General features: G+C 33.2%; 1 protein-coding gene across 2 annotated transcripts; it reads right to left on the bottom strand.

The window, feature by feature from the left end:
- Positions 1-2250: 2250 nt before the first annotated feature.
- Positions 2251-22056, bottom strand: FEM1C (fem-1 homolog C). Of its 2 annotated transcripts, XM_074208304.1 has the most exons (3): positions 21328-22056; positions 8818-8898; positions 2251-8529 (listed from the first exon to the last, which is right to left on the bottom strand). In XM_074208304.1, the coding sequence occupies exons 1-3, from the start codon at positions 21869-21871 to the stop codon at positions 7220-7222; spliced, it is 1935 nt and encodes a 644-aa protein (XP_074064405.1). In that variant the 5' UTR covers positions 21872-22056; the 3' UTR covers positions 2251-7219. The 2 variants fall into 2 exon arrangements, with proteins under 2 accessions (XP_074064405.1, XP_074064406.1); XM_074208305.1 differs by lacking the exon at positions 8818-8898 and having other exon boundaries at positions 21328-22053.
- Positions 22057-23163: the final 1107 nt, after the last annotated feature.

Below are 23163 nucleotides of genomic sequence, written 5' to 3'. Positions count from 1 at the left end.
TTTGTCTACAAAAATATTTTCAAGTTAAGAGTGGAAAAAGTTACAGGTATAAAGAAGAAATAAAATTGGAATTGAATATCTAGGTCATTTTTCTTTTAATCTTGTCTTGAAAGGTTCTAGTTCTTTGGATTTATAGAATTGAGTTGGTGCTTGCTAGGTGAATTATGACTAACAATGATAAAAATGTATTTTGTCAAGGGCCAGTTTTAAATGAGAATATATAAAAATACCACTTAAATGAAATGCCATATTTCTCTAAGTAGTCTCAAAAAGGACATTAAGAAAAGTTAAGGGTTTAGTGGTATAGTGGGCTTGGAATCAGGAACTCATCTTCCTCAGTTCAAATTTGACCTCAGACAAGGTGTGTAACCCTGGGCAAGTCACTTAACACTGTTAGTCTCAGTTTTTTCATCTATAAAATGGACTGGAGAAGAAATGTCAAACTACTGTTATTTCTGCCAAGATGACCCCAAAACAGGGTCACAGTTGAACAACCTATAAGGGTATCAAAATAAATGCTGAATTATAACTGTTAGGTGAATAAAGGTAATAACTCTAAAAGGCAATGTAGATTCTGTATTGAAATATTACCTCTACAACTGGCAAAATAATGCAAAAGTCAGCACAATGACAAATTACTAAAGTTTAATTATGTTTAAGACTTACAGGTCCCTTCACACTCTCTGGCCTCCCCTTCCCCCCTTTCCAAACAGAACTCAAACTGTAGTTTTTGTTTTAATACCTTCAGATGAAAGTACCTGGAAATTGTATTTCTGCAGTTTCAGGCAAAGAAATATAATTTTTTTTAAAAAAAGTGACTAATACAAACGGTATTTGACTAAGATGGGGCAGGATCAGAGTAGCTATATGGGAAAAATGAACAATGCTTGTGGTAGGAAGGATCAAAAGCTCAGGCCTTTAAAAACTTTTGTCAAATATATTTTTCCATACAATTTTTTACTTAGCATTACAATTTCTTCAGACAAAATTTCTACACAGATACTTCCCTGGTAGTAATGTTGAAAAACTAATGACTTAATATTCAAACCTCTTTCTTTTAATAATTCCTCCTATTGTAAAATTAAGAATGGACAAACATAATCTAGCACTTAGTCACAGTAGAAAAAAGACAGTAAATACACTAATTTCATTTTGTTTCACTACCTGTTCTATGAGATTTCCATATATATATATATATATGTATATATATATATATAAAATTAGAATTTATGCTAAGTATCCTTGAATTAATAGCTCATAGTTCACAGCAATTTAGCCATTTATGGTTTACACATAGTAATACTCATTTGTTCACAATAATTTTGGAAAGCAGGTGGCTTACTTTGGAAAACAAGCCAATTATTAATAAATTATTAATACTTTCACTTTACAGATTTGCCCAAGGTCATACAGCCGGTAAACTGTCAGTCCTCCAACTCCAAACTCATGTATTCCCTCTCCTCTCCCAATCTAATAAATACACTTATAAATCTGTTATTAATCAACTAAGACCTTAAATCTATACATGGGGTGGGGGGAGCGGCTAGGTGGCAAAGTGGATAGAGCATAGGCCCTGGAGTCAGGAGTACCTGAGTTCAAATCCAGCCTCAGACACTTAATAAATACCTAGCCGTGTGGCCTTGGGCAAGCCACTTAACCCCATTGCCTTGAAAAAAAAACACTTAAAAAAATCTACACATAGGCATAGTAAATTTCAGTTGCTACTAAAAAACCATTTCCTATTGTGGCTCCAATATCAAGTGATAGGGAGGGGACTATGAATTTTCAAAGGCCACTCTCTAGGATCTCACATGAGTCCTCCATCAAACAGGAAAAGTTTCAAGTAAAAGCTGAAAAAATTAGATCTGTTGTCCAAGGACCAGTCTAGCAAAATTTGTAGAGAAGATTACCAAAATATTACCTACCTGATGTTTGATCACAGCAGTTGATTATGCTAATAAAATTGGGAGGGGAAGAGGGGAGACCAATTATATCAATGAAACTATTACTCTTATTGAGATCATACATCACTGAAACATTTAAGTAACTGAGGCTCCAAGTATTTATTATACATGTCAAAAAGTGGAACTGTCCTATTTGTCCTAATACATTTTTCAATATTCAAATCACATCCCTCAGTTTAATAATTAGCACACACATATATATAATGCTTTAAAAATTATCTTATTCAATTTTCAATATACATATGTATATGTATATATATATATATATATATATATATATATAAAATGCTTTAAAAATTATCTTATTTGATTTTCACAGTCCTTTGAGGTTGAAGCTATTATGCCCTGTTTATAAATGAGTTATGAGATCAGTGTCTTGCCTAGGGTCACACAACTAATGTCTGAGTCAAGATTCAAACCTAGGTCCTACTAGTTCCAATTGCCACCAACTAATTGTGTACTGCATCTTACTACTGCCTCAGATATTTTAGTCTTTTAGGATTTTTTTTGGGGGGGAGTGGAAAATCTGTGTCCTTACCTTGTCTATGTCCTTCACAGTTGTAAAGACTTTAAGCTAATTTCAGTAAGATTAGGATTTTTTTAAATATCAAAAATAGGAAATCAAGGATCAATGAATCAACAAATATCTATTGAAGTTCTATTAAATGCATTAGGTAAAATATGTCATTATAAAATTACATTTTTCTTTTAAGAAAGGAGAAAAACAAATAATTTCAGTATTTTAAATCTTTTGAGAAGTACCTAACTTTATGTATCATTTGTTACTGGTAAATTGCATCAATCAAATTCATATAAATGTAATCATATTGCCCATTGACTTGCACTGAATTTTAGACTTCCTGAATGTTACTTTCTGACTGACATAAAAAAATTAGTTTCTTCTAACCTTTTAGTTTTGAATATTTTCTCCCTCCTTATTCATCAAAGCAAGTAACTTTAATGTAATAGGGAAAACACTTTCAATAAAAGATTTTTATTGTGAATCCTTTATTAATATGAACCTTTTTTCTGAATTTAATTTTTCCTTTAGGTTTTGAACACGTAACTATAAATTTTGTGTGAAGACCAAAAGCAATAAACATTAAGAACCCAGGAAATAAAAAATATACACAATCAATAATATAGATTTCTGAAGAGTCTATTAAGAATTAACTTTTGAAAACAAATAGCAAGTTACACATTCAAAAAATTTCCTTCTCTTAAAACATGAAGTTTTCTGCAGAAAGGAAAATGATACTTTGATAAATTAGTAAGAATTTTCTTGTGCTTGCTGATGTAAACATAATACTGATTCATCAATGTGGGAGAATTTCCTTTTCCAATTTGCTTGAAAAATAACTGAAAAACAGTAACAATGCCAGAGTACAAAAGAACATACTGAAAGGGGGAAAACGATGGCATTATTTTACTGGTCAAAACAAACAATCAATCAATCAATCAAAAAGAGAAAAAATCATAAAATCATCTATACATCAACTGTTTCTTGGAGCTTGGAAATTTTGGCAAGTCTCTTGCCAGAACAAATCAAGCATGACAATTTAATCAGTAAACCTGTCTAAAATATTCAAGACAAACAAACAATCTTGTGTGCAAAAGGGTTATGGAAATTAACTCATCTTGTAGTGATAGATAACACTTTTTCCTTCTAAACAAAATTAATACCAAAACACTTTTAAAACAATAACAAGAATTTTTTTTAAGATTCCCCCCCCCAAAAAAATCTTTCCCCCAACAAGGAAAATGTTTCCTCATACTTTTGTACTCATTTCTGCAGCCTGTCTTGGAATAAAGCTTGTAAAGCAACCAGGACAACATAATGTACATATATTATTTTAAAAAGAAAACAAATGTCATCAGATGACATTGAGGAGACTTAAGTTTATGTTTAAACAAATATTCATCATTATACACTAGGCAAACTGCAACAGGATGTCAATTCACATTCTGACAAGCATACACTTAAGTTTGGTGTAAATTTTTAATTTTATTATGCCTCACAATATACATTGTGGCATGTCATTTTACCATTGTGTGACAATTCATTGGTTGTCATCTCCGAATACACTATTGCTTTGGAAAGATGCACAATGGGAAACTGACAAAAGAGTTATTAGTAAAATAGGATACAAAGGGTGACTAATTATAATATTCCTCAAAGTTCCTTAGTTTCTAACTCCAAAATGTGCCAGTCAATATTTCTCTATTTCAGTTTGCAAGAATACAGAAACTGTCCCATCCTAGGAAATTAGTAAAAGGGCTAAGTTCTATCATTCCAGGCTATTATTTATGGTAGATCATACAACTTTAAATAATTATTCTGTTAAATATAATTTAAATATTTATTCAAAATCACAGTACTTGGGGTCTCTGAAAAGTTCAAATTAGTCTTGAAGGAATCAAACTTCCTCTATTAATTTGGGTTTAAGCCCTTATTAATACAGATAAAAGAAAATGAGTGTTAACTTAAAACCCATTTGTCCATAAAAAATAAATTGGAATCTAGTTGAAATAATGGAAATTTCTACTTTTAAAAAAAGCATGCAGTAGTAAAACTGAATGCCAAGTGGTGAAAAGAACATTATCAGACACACTAGTTAATCTGCATTAACTAAACCTATTCTATTTATTTTCACTAGACTTGATCCAATTAGTTCACACTTGGGATAAATTTAATAATTGGTAAAAAATAAAGATACCAAGTATCTTATTTGGTTTCACAATAAATTTTAACAATATCCTGAAAAGACTTTTTCATATGTAAAGGAACCCATCAATCTTGAACTCTTAAAATAAAATTTTCTTTTATGACACCTCAATAAAATCACTTTGATAGGTCAAACTAGATAGTGGTACCTTATTTTAAAAAAGGAGTTTTCACTGTCACTACTTAAGAACAGTTCCAAGTTATCTACTGTGAGCAGTAGAGTAATGCTACATTTTAAAATAGAGTCCTTCCAATTGTGGTTCATCTTTAGAGGATTCTCTGGTGTCCCTTACTAAGATAGCACATAAAAGGGATATGCAAAAGGAAAAATATTAGAATTGCTTTTTAAAAAATCTGTTTATACCTACCAAAAAAGTGATGACTTTAAATATCATTTAACAGCTCATAATTGTACTTATGAAGTTTTCTTTTTAAAGTCACTTATACACAAAGTAATAAGATCATACACTAAGGGTTTAAGTAAAAGCTGGCAAAATATCAGTCCTTTATCACCAAAGGCAGCATATTCATTGGTAGTCTAAAATGTCATAAAACATACACCAAACAACCCAAGTATTTAAATTAGATAATAGGTGGGAAAGATATTCCTTTACTAACCAATACAGGATGTTGAATGGTTAACTAACTAAATGCACAAATATAAAATAATTATGTAAGAGAGGGTGAGGAGAAAAGAGAAGAAAAGATTTTTTTTGAAAATGTGTAGGTGATCTTAAGTATTGGTCGCAACAATAACCCATAAAACAATTTTTACATAAACCCGCAAAACAAAATGTTGTCAGTGACCTAGACCACAGGTCAACTGATTTTTTCCCCTCAAATCAATGAGGAATTTTTTATTCAGAACAATTTCATTTTAAGACATCTGCAGTGATAAGCTATCAAACTTTATTCTGAATAACAATAAAGTGCTGAACGTTAATTACCTGAATTTTACACATTTGTATTCTTTATTTATACTTATACTTTTAAGTCAAAAGAGCCCTTTCTGTTTCAATATCAAATTGCTGTGTACATATTATATACATTTATTTTTTATAGCTTTCAGTAAGGGGCTAAATAGTACTGCAACCTTCTTGTATGGCTGAAAGATAAAGATATAACATGCAAGTTATCTTTAGGAGGTGTATTGAAACTTAAGGAAAAAAATGGGACACTTACTGAATCTTTTATACCATGAAATTTTACCTTTTACTAAAATATTATACTAGATGCCTAGGTTTAGATTGGCAAGCATCATGCCACTGACATGCTTTAGTTTCTTGTAACTAAGGAAGGCAATCTTTAAAAATAAGATGATCTGTAATTTCATACCATGAACATCTATTTTTTCATTAAACTGTGTGATTAAATTTGAAATAACTGAGCAAATCCATACAGTCACACAATTAGTACATGCAAAATAGCAGTGGTACAGCATGAAAAGTATGCCAGTTTTTATCTAAAGACTCTTTCCTTTTGTTTCATGATGCAAGATGGCAGACAAATTTCATCTGGGTCAGTGAGTGATGAATAGGTTTCCCAAATTGAGCACATAATAATTTCAGTGTATTAGAGAAAGCAACTGCACAAACATCCAGGAAAAAACCCAATCAGAAATCTTAGGCAACTGACATAGCTCTTTAAAAAAAAAAATCATGCTGTGAAGTGTTCTCATAAAATAATTCAACAAACTCTTCAAAACAGTGGTTTGAGTTGGCAAACTGCTGCATAGAAATATGCTAACATACAACAGTCATGTGTAAGCCAGTGCATAGAGTATGTAAAGCACTTGTGGTAACTGCAAATGGTAAAAAGTCAATAAAGCTTGTACAACCCAGCAATGAATCATCACCAAACAAACAAAAAACTAATCAATCAGAACTAGAAATGTTTAAGCCAAGCTCCCTCTCTGTGGCTATTCCACCCTCCCTACTGTACCACTTCTTCACCTCCCCCACCCCCCCACCAAAAGAAAAAAGGAGGAAAAGAAAGCAAGGTAATGGCTGGGAAGGTAAGGGAAGAGGGGAAGAAAGGTTAGGAAAAGGCAGGAAGGAGGGAGTCAAAGAGGTAGGATAGAAAAGAAAGGAAGGAAGGGAGAGGAGGAGAGAAGGAAAGGGCAAGCAGGCCTGGCTGGGAAGAAAAAGGAAAAAGGGGACCAAAAAAAAAAGAGGCCTTCAATTGCTTATTATTTGCAAACCAAAAATTGTATAAAGAGACCAGTGAAAAATAGAATTCAGGCCCAAACACCCAACAGGCAAATAAAACAAGACAGACAGGGCTTTGGCAGACAATTTTAGGAGTTTGAATATGGCATTACATTTATCAATAATCCACAAAACAATATATGGGATATTTATATTAAATATGGGGCAATCAATTCTGCAAATCTGATGCTCATAATGCTTTAGCCAATGAAAGCACAATGTTATCAAGTTATATGAATGCTGGTGTTATCACAACAGTGCTCAAATATGAAACAACTGTTACCAACTCGTGCTCCAACAATATTAAGAATTCAGTCAAATTATCATCTATGAAGTAAAACAAAGTTCTCCAGCTTTTCTGGGATGTGCCCTTTGTAATAAATGCTATGATTCACTATGACACGGGCAGCAAGACACTGCAATGTTATATGATTTATGGGCTGGATCAAATTTTTGGCTATCTCCTTCTCATCCAACAAGTCACTAGCAGTTTGTTTGTGAGAGTTTGTGGCATCAAAATGTGAACCCGATTTGATAAGGAGGTTCATGATGTCTGGATGGTTGTTAAGTGCAGCAATGTGCAAAGGACTGTTGTCATCGGAGTCTCTGACATTCACATCAGCACCACATTCCACCAGTACTGCAGTAACTTGCAGAGATGGGAATTTACACACAGGATATCGACCTACACATGTGGTATTCTTGTCCACAGCCAGATGAAGAGGGCTAAAGTTATTCTTTCCTCTAGGGTGCAGCTTAAGAAACTTGTATATAGTCTGCTTCTTAAAATGATCCTGTTCTGGAGTACAAGGAACTTTTTCTAACAAACAAACTAAGTGCAAAATGATGGAAAGGGCTTTGTTCAATTGTATTTGGTCAGGTGGACACTGAGTTTGTTTGATAGCTCTATCTATCTCAAGGACGCTTTTGCACAGTATACCCATAAGATCATCAAATGTAACAGTAGTTCCCAATAAGCCTTTTGCCCTATCCTGCAGCATGAAAGAGAACAGCTCTGCAAAAGATAATAAACTACTAGCAGTCATTGGGCTCAAGGGGTCCAAATTGTTCTGCTGCATATCCAAAGCATATTTCCATAGATTGATGCATCTTTTGAAATTTCCAGAGTCTGCATAGACAGCCCCTCTGTATCTAATATAATAAGATGTATCTGGGTGAGAAGGACCAAGAATACGTTCTCTAATTAATAAAGCTTGCATTCTCATTTCATCAGGGTCAGCAATAAGATTTTCTAGTTCTTCGGCACTATTCACCTCCTTGGCATAGTCATAAGCCATTATTAATGTTTGTGGTACAGGTTTGCTGATGATATTAGTCCTGTCACTGTACCTCATGTCCATTGCTCTTTTCCAGTATTTCAAAGCCCCAAGTAGATCTCTTTTTTTGTCCACAAATGTGGCTCCCAAAAGTTCTAAGGCATTAATGCGTTCTGTCTTGCTAGTCTGTGCATGTTGAGTCAGAAAATCCACAATATTTGTGTGACCTGTCACACTTGCTGAAAGAAGGGGAGTCATTCCATAGCCATCCTTTTCCATCTTGGCACTATATTTAAGAAGCATTTTCATGATGTCCAAACTTCCAGATTCTGCGCAATCATGTAGTGCAGTATTTCCTTAGGGGGGAAAAAGACAAGGAAATGACATGTTTTTATGGATAAATAATGCAAAATATATCTACACCATAAGTTTAATGATAAGAAAAGTACTTTGCTCTAACAGGCACTAAAAAAATTTGAACAAAAAAATGTCTAAATCACATTCCAAATACGGAAAATTTAGCTATGTATTCTCTGAATATAGTCCATATAATGAAATACTCTAGATTACCACAGAAATTAACATAGAAAAATAAATTTACTATAAAGGGTTTAAACATTTTCTTTCTACAGAAAGATACATACTGTTCCTGTTCTTTTTCTCCATCTTCATCACTTTTATTTTCCATTTCTTATTAAGAGTAGAGTTATTGGCTGGTCTCAAGTCTGGCCAAACAAAACAGATTGGGTGGTGGGGGGAAGGAAGTAGTTCATATTTGGACCAATACAGTAAGTAAAGAATCAAAAGCAAGTGTGTAGAGTTCAGATCCAGTTTAAAGAGAATAAGTATTTATTTATTATTTAGTACTATGTGCTAGGCACTGTGCAGAGCTCTTTACAAACATTATCTCATCTGATCCTCACAACAACCCTGAAATATAGGTGTTAATATTATTTCTGTTTCATAGTTAAGAAAATTGAGGCAAACAGGTTATGACTTGCACATGATCACATAGCTTGTAAGTGCCTGAGGTCAAATTTAAACTCCTTCTTTACTCAAGGCCCAGTACTCTATTCATTGTACCACCTTTTGCAGGCATTCAAAGAAAAGAATTAAATATGTATATCTATAGAAGCGATGAAATAATTTTAAAAATATATGGGTCATTTAATATCAGGTTTAAAGGAGATACTGAAACATTTTTACACTTTTCTAAGTTCTTACCTTTTTTAGATGTTCCAATACGCTAGCCTATTTTCTCTTACAAAGAGCTTAAACTTGATGGATATTGGCACACTGTTTGAAAAGTTTTTTTGAAACAAAAATAAGGGAGAAGGCACTTGCAGAGTCAGCCAGGAACAATAGCTTTTATGTTCTAATTTAGTCATTTTTCAGTTGTGTCCAACTCTGTGACCCCCTCTGAGTTTTCATGGCAAAGTTACTGGAATGGTTTGCCATTTCCTTCTCCAGATCATTGTACAGATGAGGAAACAGGCCAACAGGGTTAAATGACTTGCCCAAGGTCATACAGTTAGTACCTATGTCCAGATTTGAAATCAGGGAGGAATCTTCCTGATTCTAGGTCTTGTGAGTTATCCATTGTGCCACCTAGCTGCCTAGGAATATTAGCTATTTGAATTTAATGTAATTACACTTTATATAATGCAATTTTATTATGCTATAACACCTTTAATGCTTCAAAATGTGACTTTTTTTCAGGGATTCCACTGCTGTGTCACTTTAGAATAGAGTCTTTAAAAAGGGAAAAGAAAACACCCCACAAAACTTCTAATTCTCATGCTAGTTTGGGGGTTACAAAAGTAAATGTATAACAAGACACCCTAGAAATCTCTATGGGATATCCCAATATTAAGATATCTCAGAAATCCCATTAATAATATACTCATTCCAATAAACAAGTTATAAGAACTGATGCAATGTGATCAGAACCAGAAGAACATTGTACAGTCCACAGTAATACTGCACAATGATCAAATGTGAATGACTTAGCTATTTTCAGCAATAAAAGATCCAAGACAATTCTAAAGGACTCATAATGAAAAAAAGTCATCTTCCTCTAGAGAAAGAACTAATGAAGTCCAAAAGCAGATAAAAGCATACTATTTTTCACTTTCTTTCTTTTTTTGCCTTTTTCCCCTTTGAGCTTGTGACTTTTTTTCACAACATGATTAATATGGTAATATGTTTTGCAAGACTGAATATGTAGATCTTATATTGCTTACTGTCTCAGGGAGGGGGCAGATGAAGGGAGAGAGAAAATCTGGAACACATTAAAAAATTTTTAAATGAGTGTTAAAAATTGTCTTTATTGTAACTGAGAAAAATATTAGTTATGAAATAATATACTCATATCCTAAAATGACTAAAATCTACTTACAATAACACTTCTAACAAATCTTTTATTTTTCAAGTCTTTTTTTCAAAGTTACAGAGGGGGAAAAATAGATCACTTATGGCTTTTTGTAAAGAATTTTTTTACAATCTACATAGCAACTATAACTAAGTAACCAATCAAGAAATATTTTCTAGACCCCTATTCTAATCCAGGCACTTTTCTAGATATACAAAGACAAAAAATGAAACAAATTACTGTGGACCCATACAAAGTCATGCTCTACACAGTCCAGCTTCTTAGAAGCCATTATCTATATAAAAGTTAAGTTCTGCAAGTTAATAACTATAGAAAGTAGTAGAGTCTAAGTCCCCTCCCCCCAAAAAACCCTGTACTTCACTTTCCTAGCAAGAGGTCTATCTCATTTTATCTTTAAATTAACTCTGTAAGATAGATCTTAAGCCTCTTCAGTAATTAAGAAATTGAACAACAAAAGTTAATGGTGGAGCTAGAGCTAAAACTCAAGATTTCTTAATTCCTAGTCTAATGTCCTAACTTTATTTCAAGTGAACTCTTTTGAATAAATTAAATCTGCCATAACCTAAAACCTACTTATGCTATTCTATTTTTTCAATTATCAAGACAATTTTCATCTTTTTTTTGTAAGCTTTTGAGTTACAAATTTTTCTACCTCCTTCACCATTCCTCATGACAGCATACAATCTGATATAGGTTATACATGAATAATCACGCTTAACATTAGTTATGTTATGAAAGATGAATCAGTAATAAAGAGGAAAAAATATAAAATAAGTTTTTTTAAAAAGTCAAATTTAAATTTAAATTTAAATTTTGATCTGATTCAGATTCCATGTTGTCTTCTCTGGATGTAGATGGCATTTGCCATCACAAGTCTTTTAGAACTGTCCTTGATCAATGAACTGTGGAGAGGAGCAAAATCCATCATAGTTGATCATCCTGCAATGTTGCTGTTAATGTGTACAATGTACTCCTGGCTCTGCTCACTTCACTCAGGATCAGTTCATGTAAGTCTTTTCAGGCTTTTCTGAAGTCTGCCTGCTTATGTTTCTTTACAGAATAATAGTACCCGATCACATCAATATAACCTTAATTTGTTCAGCTATTCCTCAATTGATAGGCATCCCCTCAATTTTTGATTCTTTGCCACTACAAAAATTTTTGTATATATGGTGGGTCTTTTTCCCTTTTGATGGTCTTTTTGGGATACAGACTGAGCAGTAGTATTGTTGGCTCAAAGGGAATGTACAATTTTATTGCCCTTTGGGTATAGTTACAAACTATTGTCCAGAATGATTGGATAAGTTCACAATTCCATCAACAATGCATTATTGTCCCAGTTTTCCCACATCCTCTCCAACATCAATCATTTTCTTTTTTTGTCATTTTAGTGAATCTGATAGGTAAAAAGTGGTACCTCAGAGCTTTAATTTTCATTTCTCTAATCGGTAATGATTTAGAATTTTTTTCATGACTATAGATCATTTTTAATTTCTTCATTGGAAAACTGCCTGACCATTTATCAATTGGAGAATGATTTGTATTCTTGTAAATTTGACTCAGTTCCCTATATATTTTAGAAATGAGTCCTTTATTAGAAACCCTAGCTGTGAAAACTGTTTCCCAGTTTTCTATAATCTTGGTTACATTGATTTTATTTGTGCAAAACCTTTTAAATTTAATGTAATAAAAATTATCCATTTTGCATTTTATGATGTTCTCTATTTTGTGTTTGATTAAAATATATATTTTGAAAAGTAAATATGCAAATTTTTACATATTTTAAAAAAAGTTAATGTTCATAAGTGTCCCTTGTTCTCTCCTTCCCTTTCCTAAACAAGCCCAACAACTATCTACCCCTCTAGTTCCAGTTCCATAGGAGAGCTTAAGGATGACTTGATAGTGGTGGCAGGACATGATTTGAAAATCTGTGATTTATTACTTCACCTCTAAGGGCCTCAGTTTCATCCTTTGTAAAATAAAGGGGATGGCTTAGAGAAGCTCTAAGATCTAATTCCAACTTTGATTCTATGTCACTTCCCTGCTCAAAAGTCTCTAATGGCTTCTTGTGGCCCTCAAGAAATAAGTACAGACTCCACAGACTAAATTTCAAGAATTTATGAAGTACATAGTACAAAAAAAGTCTCATCTTCCACTCTTGATTTTTTTCCCTCTCCTAATGTTCCTCAACTCTAGTCAAACTGCCTCCCTTGCTCAAGGATAGTATTCATATTCTGTCATCCAGACTTTCAATGTTTTCTTCTGCCAAAATTCATTATTTGCTTCACTTTGAACTTTTCAAATTCAAAATCCAGTTTAAGTCCCATTTCCCTTCACAAATATTCCCCCAAAAAACTATATTCCAGGTTGTTGAGAACAGACTATTCAAAGTCACAGAGATGGAATAAAGTAACACATGATAAATGCACAAAAATGTTAAAAAGTGCTCTCCAGGACTCATGGGAGGATTTAGAAGACTTTTTTAGAAGTAACTTTGCAGTGCTGAAAAGCCAATTATCAGAAAGAAGGCTATTCCAAGCACAGAGAGAACACCAATAATGGTAAAGGAAGCAGGTGTTAAGCTGGGGGACCCATACTAAAGACAACTAGAGAGGACCTTCAGAACTGACCTTACCCTTTCATGCTCTGTAACTGCATTCTTTGAAGAATTTATTAAGTGCCTAATATGTGTCAGACATTGCTCTAGAAAATGGGGATACAAAAACAAATTTTAAAAAAAGGCCCTTGCCCTCAAGCAATTTATATTGTATCAAGGAAATTCAACCATACATGTTCCCCAAGTCTTAAGTGCACCCTGCATACTCAAATAAGTAACATAAGAACAAAGTAATTACAAAATATTTTTTTCTGGAGGTGGCAGAGAGGGAGTGGGCAGCACAAACATCTGACATGATCAAGACTATGCAAGGAGGCCGCACAAATTATTTCTAGTAGAAAAATAAAATGAGGTGAAGATGAGGAAGAAATTTATTAAGGTATGAAGATGAGAGGTGAAATGTTGTCTGAGGAACAGTAAGGACAGTTTGGTGCCCTGCTGCTTTGGCTAGACTGGTTTGCCTCTCCTATGGGTGGCACTTGGTGGGGATCACATGGATGACAGCTCTGAGGACTGAATTAGGAGTAGGATTGGTCTGAGTAGGTTGCTGCCAGGTCATGTGCCAATATGCCTATTAGTAGTAGTTGGTCAAGTCATCAACCAACATTCATTAAATAAGTACTATATGCTAGGAATTTTGTTAAGTGCAAAGAAAATACCTCCCACCAAAGGTTCCTGATTTCTAAGAGGAATTCATCATTTAATATTCACCCTTTCTAACATGATTTATTGCCACTGATAGCTATAGGGCTAAGTTGGGAGGGCTGTTGAGATGGGGTGGGGGGGAACATTGTTACTCTTGGACTCAAGAGTCCTGGACTATCTCTATAAAGCAACTGAGGGTTAGATGGATGGATGGTTAAGGTGATGGTAGTTTGACAGCACAATCCCAACTCTTGTCTATTCCCGAGAGAAACAAGAAGAAAAGTGTCATGAAAATGCAGGAAGGAAAAAGTAATCACTTGCCAGAAATGTTTCTATCCTGAGGACAACATATGTAAACATGTTATTTTTTTTAATGATGGGGGAAAACAGGAAATAGTGTATGTAGAAGGTGGGATTTGAGATGATTTTTGAAGAAAATGAGGAAGTCTTAGAAGCAGCAGTAAAGTGCATCCTAGGCATTAGTGAAAGTCTGAAAAGGCAAAGTTTAGAAGTCAGAATATGCTACACGAGGAACAGTAAGGCATATTAAGAGTGTCTTAAGCAAAGTTTATATAAGGCAAGAAAGCTAGGTCTAGAGTTAGGTTATACATGGCTTTTAATGACAACAAAGGAGCTTGTACTTGACCCTAGAGATAATTAAGAGTCACAAAGGGCAGCAGTATTGAATCAGGGAGTGATGTGATCACTTTAATGGATATTAATTTAGAGGGCAGCTAGGTGGTACAGTGGATAGAGCAATGGCCCTGGAGTCAGGAGGACCTGAGTTCAAATCTGTCCTCAGTACACTTAATTTCCTAGTTGTGTGACCTTGGGCAAGTGACTTAACCCCATTGCCTCAAATAAATAAAATTTTTAAAAATCAATTGAGCATCTATGTGGAGAACAGGCTGGAGAGAAGAGAAACTTGAGGTTAGGAGACTAATTAGGAAGCTACTGATGATGAGGGCTTGAACTAAGGGGTTGACAAAGTTGGTCACTGCATGAACAGAACAGACGCAAACTTTGTGGAGCTAAAAATTATCAAGACTTGGTAGTTTCCTTTAAGTTAATATGGAAGACTACTTGGCTTTTACATCTGGCCTGGCAATGGGAGCTAAGGAACACTATGCTCAGAAAGAGAACTTCTGTATGTATGTATCTATTACCATTAGAACATGACTGAGAGTAGAAATTATCTCACTTCCCTCTTGTATTCCCAACATTCAGTACAATTCTTGACTTATAGTCAGTGTTTAATGAATTCTTTCCCATTCCATTCCAATATAGATCAGTCAAAGGAGGCTTAGTTTAAAAAGTTGCAGCATTTAAGTGCAGTGGCTACTGGTGTGGGGATGTCAGGCACTTCAAGGATCACTAAAGCCCCGAGTGAAACAGGATCAATCACACCAATGCATTAAGAGGTTTAGTCCAATTTGAAATATTAAACTATTGCTATGCAACAACAGCCTAATTATCCTTCAAAATCAAAGATAGTCAGAGGGACGGCTACTAGGGCAGCAGATAATAGAGCTATGCCTGGAGTCAAGTTCAAATCTATGTTCAAAACCAATTATATATCTCCATTTAAATTTTATATGTCCATCAATTCAGTCCAGAGTTTAAAGGTATAGAGATAAAAGTCTTATATTCAGCTGATTTATTTAGGTGGTTTATTGATAGTATTATATAACTAGATATGAACTCAGATCATCTTGAATTCAAACCCAATGCTCTGTGCACTGTCCATTTTGTCATTTCTTATGGCATAATTATATTCCATTAAATTTATATACTACAATTTGCTCAGCTGCCTTCCAGTAAGAAGGCCCTCCTCCTTTCCTCCAAAGTTTCTAATTTCTGGCAGCGACAAAAAGAGCTACTCTAAATATTTTTTGCATCAGTCTCTTCCCTCTTTCTTTGATTTCTTTGGGCTTTTGGTATCAGAGTCAAAGGGTTTGAATAATTTAGTAATTTTGAAAGCATAAGCACAAATTGTTCTAGAACAGCTAGATCAATTCATAGTTCCCCCTGGCACAGAATGTTATATTAATATTAGCTACTGTTGTTAATATGAGTATTAAATAAACCAACAAGACGCTAAATGAAAAAATTTAAGTAAGTTTAGCAATTTAACAATGTATCAAATCCTATCCATGCCTAATTTGCCTCTCTATTTCATCCTGGTACACTTAACCACAGATAAGACAAGTTCTTGCATTTTAAGGAAAACTGTGCTCCTTTTATTCTAACTAGCACAAGTAAACCTAGTTCATACTGATTTAACTCAGGAGTTCCTAACCTTTTGTGTCACTGACCCCTTTGACAATCTGGTGAAGTCTAAGGATCACTTGTAAGAAATGGGATTTTTTTAAATACATAAAATACACAGGAATCCAATTATATTGAAATGCAATTCTCAAAACAGAACCTCTGCTTTAAATGCTTGTATCATTTTAAGCCCTAGCCCTTCCCTTGATACCGTCCCTAGTTCTCAGAAAAGGGTATCAAAATAGGCATCCTATCAAGGCATTGCTTGTTAAATTCTGGTCATAGGGGACTTTCATCAGTTCTTGAGGTAGTGAGATGGTGTAATTTAGGCAAACATTTATTAAAAAACTACTATGGGGTCCTGGACATTTATTCTTTCAGATCAGTTAGTATTTAAAAGAGTATTATGAATATCTAGTTAAAATGTTTCACTTAAAAAAAAAAGAACTAAGGTCCAGAGTTCACTGATAGTAAATTGGAAGAGCTGGGTTGTATTTGACACTTAATAAATGGCTTTTTACCTTCCTTCCTTAGCCCATTTGAAGTGGAGTTATGCAATTAGTAAGTGCTTTTATGGTAGATTTTATAGCATTACTATACTGATTGGTTGGGGAAGTGATGTAGACAAACCTTATGCATTAAGATTTTAGCAAAGTATTTGACAAAGTCTATCACAATACACTTATGAACAAGGAGAAGAAATATGGTTATGGTAGTAAATTAAGGGAATCACAGTGGATTGGTCAATCTTTAACAATAGTTAAAAACATAAGTGCAAATTTATGATATAGTTTATATAAATTTATATAAAAATTTGCTCTTAAGATACCATAATAGAATGGGATATTCCTGGTTTAGCAGTGGTTTGTTAAAGCTTTATGAGTTTTACACTTGTGACAGAAAATATCTATAGCCACAGGAGGAAATGTAGAGTTTAAATGTAGACAGACCATAGCTTAATATCTTAAGATTTTTAAAAGTTGTCTTATGTATTATGTCTTTTTTTTTTCTCTCTAATTTTTTCTTTTCTTGTTTGGATTTAATTCTTCTTTTACAACATGATTAATAAGGATCTATGTTTAATATGGTTATACATGTATAGCTTATATTAGATCGCTTATGGAGGGGAGAGGGGAGGGAGAAAAATGGTAAAACTCAAAACCTTATAAAAAAAGTTGTTGAAAACTACTATTGCATATAGTTGGAAAAAATAAATATTTAATTTCTTAAAAAGCTTTATGGGGATGGTTAGGTGGCACAGTGGACAGAGCACCAGCCCTGGAGTCAGGAGGACCTGAGTTCAAATGTGACTTCAGATACTTAATAATTACCTAGCTGTGTGGCCTTGGGCAAGCCACTGAACCCCATTGCCTTACCAAAAAAAAAAACCCTAAAAAATTTTTTTTAAAGCTTTATGAGTTTTATTTACTGCATGTTAAGCAAAAGTTTATATATGATATGGTTGCCTCATTGGGTTATTTCCATGAATTCTAGGTCTTGGTTTCTTTGTTTGTAAAATTGAGGAAAGTAATAGTAGCTACCTTACAGAGTTGCAAGAGTCAAATAAAAAGCATGTAAATCAATTTGGAAACTTTTAAATATTAAATGGGAGCTATTATTTAACATGTGTCAATGCTTAGTTATTATTAACCCTTTTAATTATTAAAAAAGATGATCTGTTCCAATTTTTCCAGTTATCAATCATCAAAAAGACTTAGGAAAAGAATTTGGTTTTAAATTAGTAGGTAAGAAAAAGTTCATTATAAAAATATACCATATAAATAACATTTTAAAACCACATAATGCTCTTGAAAGTTTACTTACCAAGACTTACAACTATATGAATTTAACCTCTAAATACTCTACAGAGATCTAAATAATTAGAGAAATATTAATTGCTCAAGAGTAGACCAAGCTAAAAAAAAATCAAAAGGGCAATATTATTTATTAAGTACCATGCCAATTAAAACATTAAAGAATTACCTTTATAGATTTAGGGGAAAAAAAATTCAACTCGAGGAAGAAAAGGGGTCTAGGAGTACCAGTCTCAAACTGTACTACAAAGCAGTATAGTTATATATATATATATATATATATATATATATATATATATATATGATTATAGTGTATATATATATATGATTATAGTGTATATATATATAGTATATATGATATATAGTGTATATATGCCATATAGTGTATATATAGTATATATATGATATATAATAGTGTATATATATATATATATATATACATATATATATATATATATATAGCAGTGTAGAACAGAGGAAGTATACAACATAAAAAAAGAAAAATAAGTGTCTGAAAAACTCAAAGATCTAAATAAATGGATAAGAACTGACCATTTGACAAAAACCTTTAGAAAAAATTATAAAGCAGTTTGGTAAAACTAGACAAAATATTTCATACTGCAAACCAAGACTTTTAAGCTCCCAAGGGTACCGGGGCTTAAATAAAAAAAAGTGAAATCAAGAAGAACACGAAAGAAATTACCTGACAAATCTATGGATGGGGGAAGAGTACAAGATCAAACAAGAAAGAGAAATTATATATATATATATATATAATATATAAAAATATAAATATAAATATATATATGTATATATCATTTATTTTTCCTGTTCCTTTCTGCTTTCTATCCTTTATATTCAATTGATCTATCTCTACATCTCTCACATCCATCATTTTCTACTCCTTCATTCAGTTTACACTGTTAAATGTTCTTCTTGCCTCAAGTCTCTTCTCTCAAACCCCCAATCCATCTTCCATTTGGCTACTAAACTGATATTCCTAAATTTTATGTCTAAAACATTACATTGCTTAAAAAATGGAGACTTAAAAATATTAAGGCTCTTCTGTTGCCCCTAGGGTCAAATCTAAACTCCTGTTTATCACTCAAATCCTTCAGCCTTTTGGCTCCAGCTCACTTTTCCAGTGAAACTATTCTGGTGAAATTGACCTACTTGCTATTCCTAGCACTGACATAGTATAAAGTGTTTGAACTGGATTTGGAATCAGGAACTTGGTGCAAATCCAATCTCTAAAATTTACTAGCTGTGTGACCTTGGTTAGGTCATACAAAACTCTTGTAAAATAAGGTTGGTAACAACTAGAAGATTTTTGTGAGGATAATATGTAAACTTTTAAATACCATGTAAATTCGAATTACTATTAAACATAACTTTCCACCTTCCAGTCTCCATTTTACATAGGTTGAGGTTCCTGACTGAAATGTGCTACTTTACAGCTTCCTTATTCAGAGCACTGTGACCTCTGGTGCTGTGCTCTAAGTATTTTTACCTAAAACAATATTTGCCCTAGCTTTCTCACATGTCTATCTTTGAATGTATCTAAATTTGAACATTAGATGGAAAAATTAAACTGAAAAAAAGGGTTCCAGATCTTTAAAAAACTGAATTTTAAAGTGGAAAAATATTTCTGCAGTATATGCTTTTCAGTAGAAATAAAAATTACCTCTTCAATGATACTGAATGATGAAAATTTAATTTCTGAAAACAACAAACAAGGGCAAGTAGTGCTCTGTGCCTCAAGGGCCTAAGAAAGTAAACCCTTTCATGTAAAGGGCTTTAACTAACATATAAAATGTTATTTAAGCAATAAAAACAAAGAAATGGAGGAGTAAACAAAAGATTAAACACTACAATGCAGGGTTAAAAATCACATAATATCGCTTATAATTTAATGCTGACAACACAAGCTATTTCTATTAATGGCCTTTGTTAATTTTTATTATTGATGTGACTGATTTATAGAGATTGTAAAAGATAAACGATGAAATATGGTGTTAAATTCCATATTATGGAAATAACCTATCAAAAGCATGACATTTTATTAAGAGTCTATGATGACTCATTAAGGACTTTTTGTATTCCTAGAGTGTTCCAAAGTCCTTAATGAGTGAGTCATCATAAATTCTTGGATTCCTAGAGTGTTGCAAGGGCAGTTAGTGACCAGGCCTGGAGTCAGGAAGACTAATCTTCCTGAGTTAAAAATCTGTCCTCAAGAGACTTTACTAGTCAAGTCACTTAACCTTGGTTGCCTCAGTTAACTCAATTGTAAAATGAGCCAGAGAAGGAAATGTCAAACCACTCCAGACAGTATCTTTGCTGAGAAAAATCTCAAATGGGGTCAGGAGGAGCTGGACATGAATGAAACAACTGAACAATCAGAGCATTTCAGATTATATTCATAAGCATCCCCCCAAAAAGGGCCTCTAACTCATTTCTTTCATTATGATTTAATATTACTTCCTATAACTTTTCACATCAACATGGTCATAAGAAAGCAGGGATAATAACCTCTTAGTTTCAACTAAAAATAATGGCAATATTATATCCAAATATTTTTATGTCCAAAGCACTCATTCATATATGGAGTTGGCCAGAAACAATTATTTCACTATTATATAAACATTTTGTCTGGGGTGGGGGGGGAATAAGTTTTTCAATGTCAAAACAGTGATTCATAGGTTTTCTGAAGTACAAAAGGAAAAAGAACTTTAAAGTTAACACTTATTTAAAATGTTTTGTGCAGAAATATATTTAAAATTATATAAAGCCATTCTCTTCTGAAGAAATTATTAGGACTACTGTTTTTGTCTCATTGCACACCCCTTCCCCATTTTCAAGTTGAATTTACAACAGAAAAAGGCATTTTAGGATTTTTCTAGCTTGCCACATTTAATAAACATTGTAGAAAATATCATTTAAAAAAGAAGCATACAATAAATGTTTTAAAGGAAAAGATTCTCTTCTTTTTATAGAAATTCTCTAATAGGATCAGTTTACTAATAGCACCATTTACTGCAAAAGAACAACTCCTATTTTCGAAAAAGTAAATTTAAACTTGTTTATATAAATAAAAAGGTAATTTTTAAAAAGCTTCTTTCATCACATTTACAAATAGAAAAAATATGACTTATCTGAATAGATTAAATAAAAACTAAGGAATACAGCTGACGAAACTGTATTTTAATATCTGTAACTGAGCAAGTCATTTCACCTCTACATACAAGTTTATCCAACTATGAATTGAAAGATAACTTTTTTTGTTTTAAGGCAGTTTTACAAGAGGATACAAGAAAACTAAACAAGAGTCCATGTGTTAATCAGTCAATACTAATTACTTTTAGAAAAGGTCTAAATTGTAGCTACTTAAAAATGATAAAAATGCAGGCCTTGAACTTACCTTTAACACTTTTTCTATTAACATCAGCCCCCTTTTCAAGTAAATACTGAGCAATTTCTTTATGTCCTTTGTAACATGAAATCATTAAGCATGTATGACCATGACGATTGGAAACTTCCAAATCAGCTTTGTGTTCTACAAGGTATTTCACTATTTCCAGGTGACCATCAAAACAGGCAGCCCTAAGAGGAGTTGAATTAGTCAAAGTTGTGTTGTTGACAGATGCTCCATGGTCTAACAAAGACTGGACTACCTTCAAATGTCCGGCTGCAGAAGCTGCCCATAAAGGTGGGGCCCCCTCAATAGTCTCCCCATCAAAATTCACAGAGCCCCCAATCTCTATAGAGGCGCTGCACTGCTCCAGAAGGTATTCCACCATGTCAAGGTGCCCATACCGGGCCGCCATCAAAAGTGGAGTGGCACCATTTGTTTTTTCAGAGATCAACAAGGCCACTTCCTCCTTTGACTTGTTTGCCAACAATTTGGCAAGAAGGCGCAGCTTGCCATCCCGAGCTGCGTTAAACACTGCCGTCTTTAGATCCATTTATATCCTTTAGGAACAAGTTCCAGTTTAAGTTTATGGGCAGGGCCGAGAGAGGCTGAAACCGGAGTTCAATGACAGTCACTGGAAGCCGGTCAAGTTCGCAGTCCTAGTGTCCTCCAACATCTGGCCCCTGGGAGCACCGAACTAGAAAAGAAAGGTAAAGGTTATTTTCCATAAATCTTTTTGTTCCCCCCCCCCCAACCTAATGGTTCCTGTGACAATTCCGGTAAGCGTTGACTCGGTTTTCACAGTGGACAGAGCACCAGCCCTGGAGTCAGGAGGACCTGAGTTCAAATGTTGACTTCAGATACTTAATAATTACCTAGCTGTGTGGCCTTGGGGCAAGCCACTGAACCCCATTGCCTTACCAAAAAAAAAAAACCCTAAAAAATTTTTTTTAAAGCTTTATGAGTTTTATTTACTGCATGTTAAGCAAAAAGTTTATATATGATATGGTTGCCTCATTGGGTTATTTCCATGAATTCTAGGTCTTGGTTTCTTTGTTTGTAAAATTGAAGGAAAGTAATAGTAGCTACCTTACAGAGTTGCAAGAGTCAAATAAAAAGCATGTAAATCAATTTGGAAACTTTAAATATTAAATGGGAGCTATTATTTAACATGTGTCAATGCTTAGTTATTATTAACCCTTTTAATTATTAAAAAAGATGATCTGTTCCAATTTTTCCAGTTATCATTCATCAAATAGACTTAGGAAAAGAATTTGGTTTTAAATTAGTAGGTAAGAAGAAAAGTTCATTATAAAAATATACCATATAAATAACATTTTAAAACCACATAATGCTCTTGAAAGTTTACTTACCAAGACTTACAACTATTGAATTTAACCTCTAAATACTCTACAGAGATCTAATAATTAGAGAAATATTAATTGCTCAAGAGTAGACCAAGCTAAAAAAAATCAAAAGGGCAATATTATTTTATTAAGTACCATGCCAATTAAAACATTAAAGAATTACCTTTATAGATTTAGGGGAAAAAAAATTCAACTCGAGAAGAAAAGGGGGTCTAGGAGTACCAGTCTCAAACTGTACTACAAAGCAGTATAGTTATATATATATATGATTATAGTGTATATATATATAGTATATATGATATATAGTGTATAATATGCCATATAGTGTAATATATAGTATATATATGATATATAATAGTGTTATATAATATATATATATATATACTATATATATTATATTATTATAAGCAGTGTAGAACAGAGGAAGTATACAACATAAAAAAGAAAAGATAAGTGTCTGAAAAACTCAAAGATCTAA

This window comes from Macrotis lagotis, chromosome X, assembly GCF_037893015.1.
Source record: "Macrotis lagotis isolate mMagLag1 chromosome X, bilby.v1.9.chrom.fasta, whole genome shotgun sequence".
NCBI classification, from domain to species: Eukaryota; Metazoa; Chordata; class Mammalia; order Peramelemorphia; family Peramelidae; genus Macrotis; species Macrotis lagotis.
The sequence above is the reverse complement of the archived record's forward strand: the minus strand, read 5'-3'. Positions and strand labels throughout refer to the sequence as shown.

Bases quoted from the DNA above. Each gene is read 5' to 3' on its own strand.
- FEM1C (XM_074208304.1), bottom strand. From the start codon at position 21,871: ATGGATCTAAAGACGGCAGTGTTTAACGCAGCTCGGGATGGCAAGCTG. The intron at 8,899-21,327 runs GTAAGTTCAAGG...TTGTTTGGCCAG, and splicing joins TAATAGAAAAAGTGTTAAAG to ACTTGAGACCAGCCAATAAC. The intron at 8,530-8,817 runs GTATGTATCTTT...TTCCCCCCTAAG, and splicing joins GGAGAAAAAGAACAGGAACA to GAAATACTGCACTACATGAT.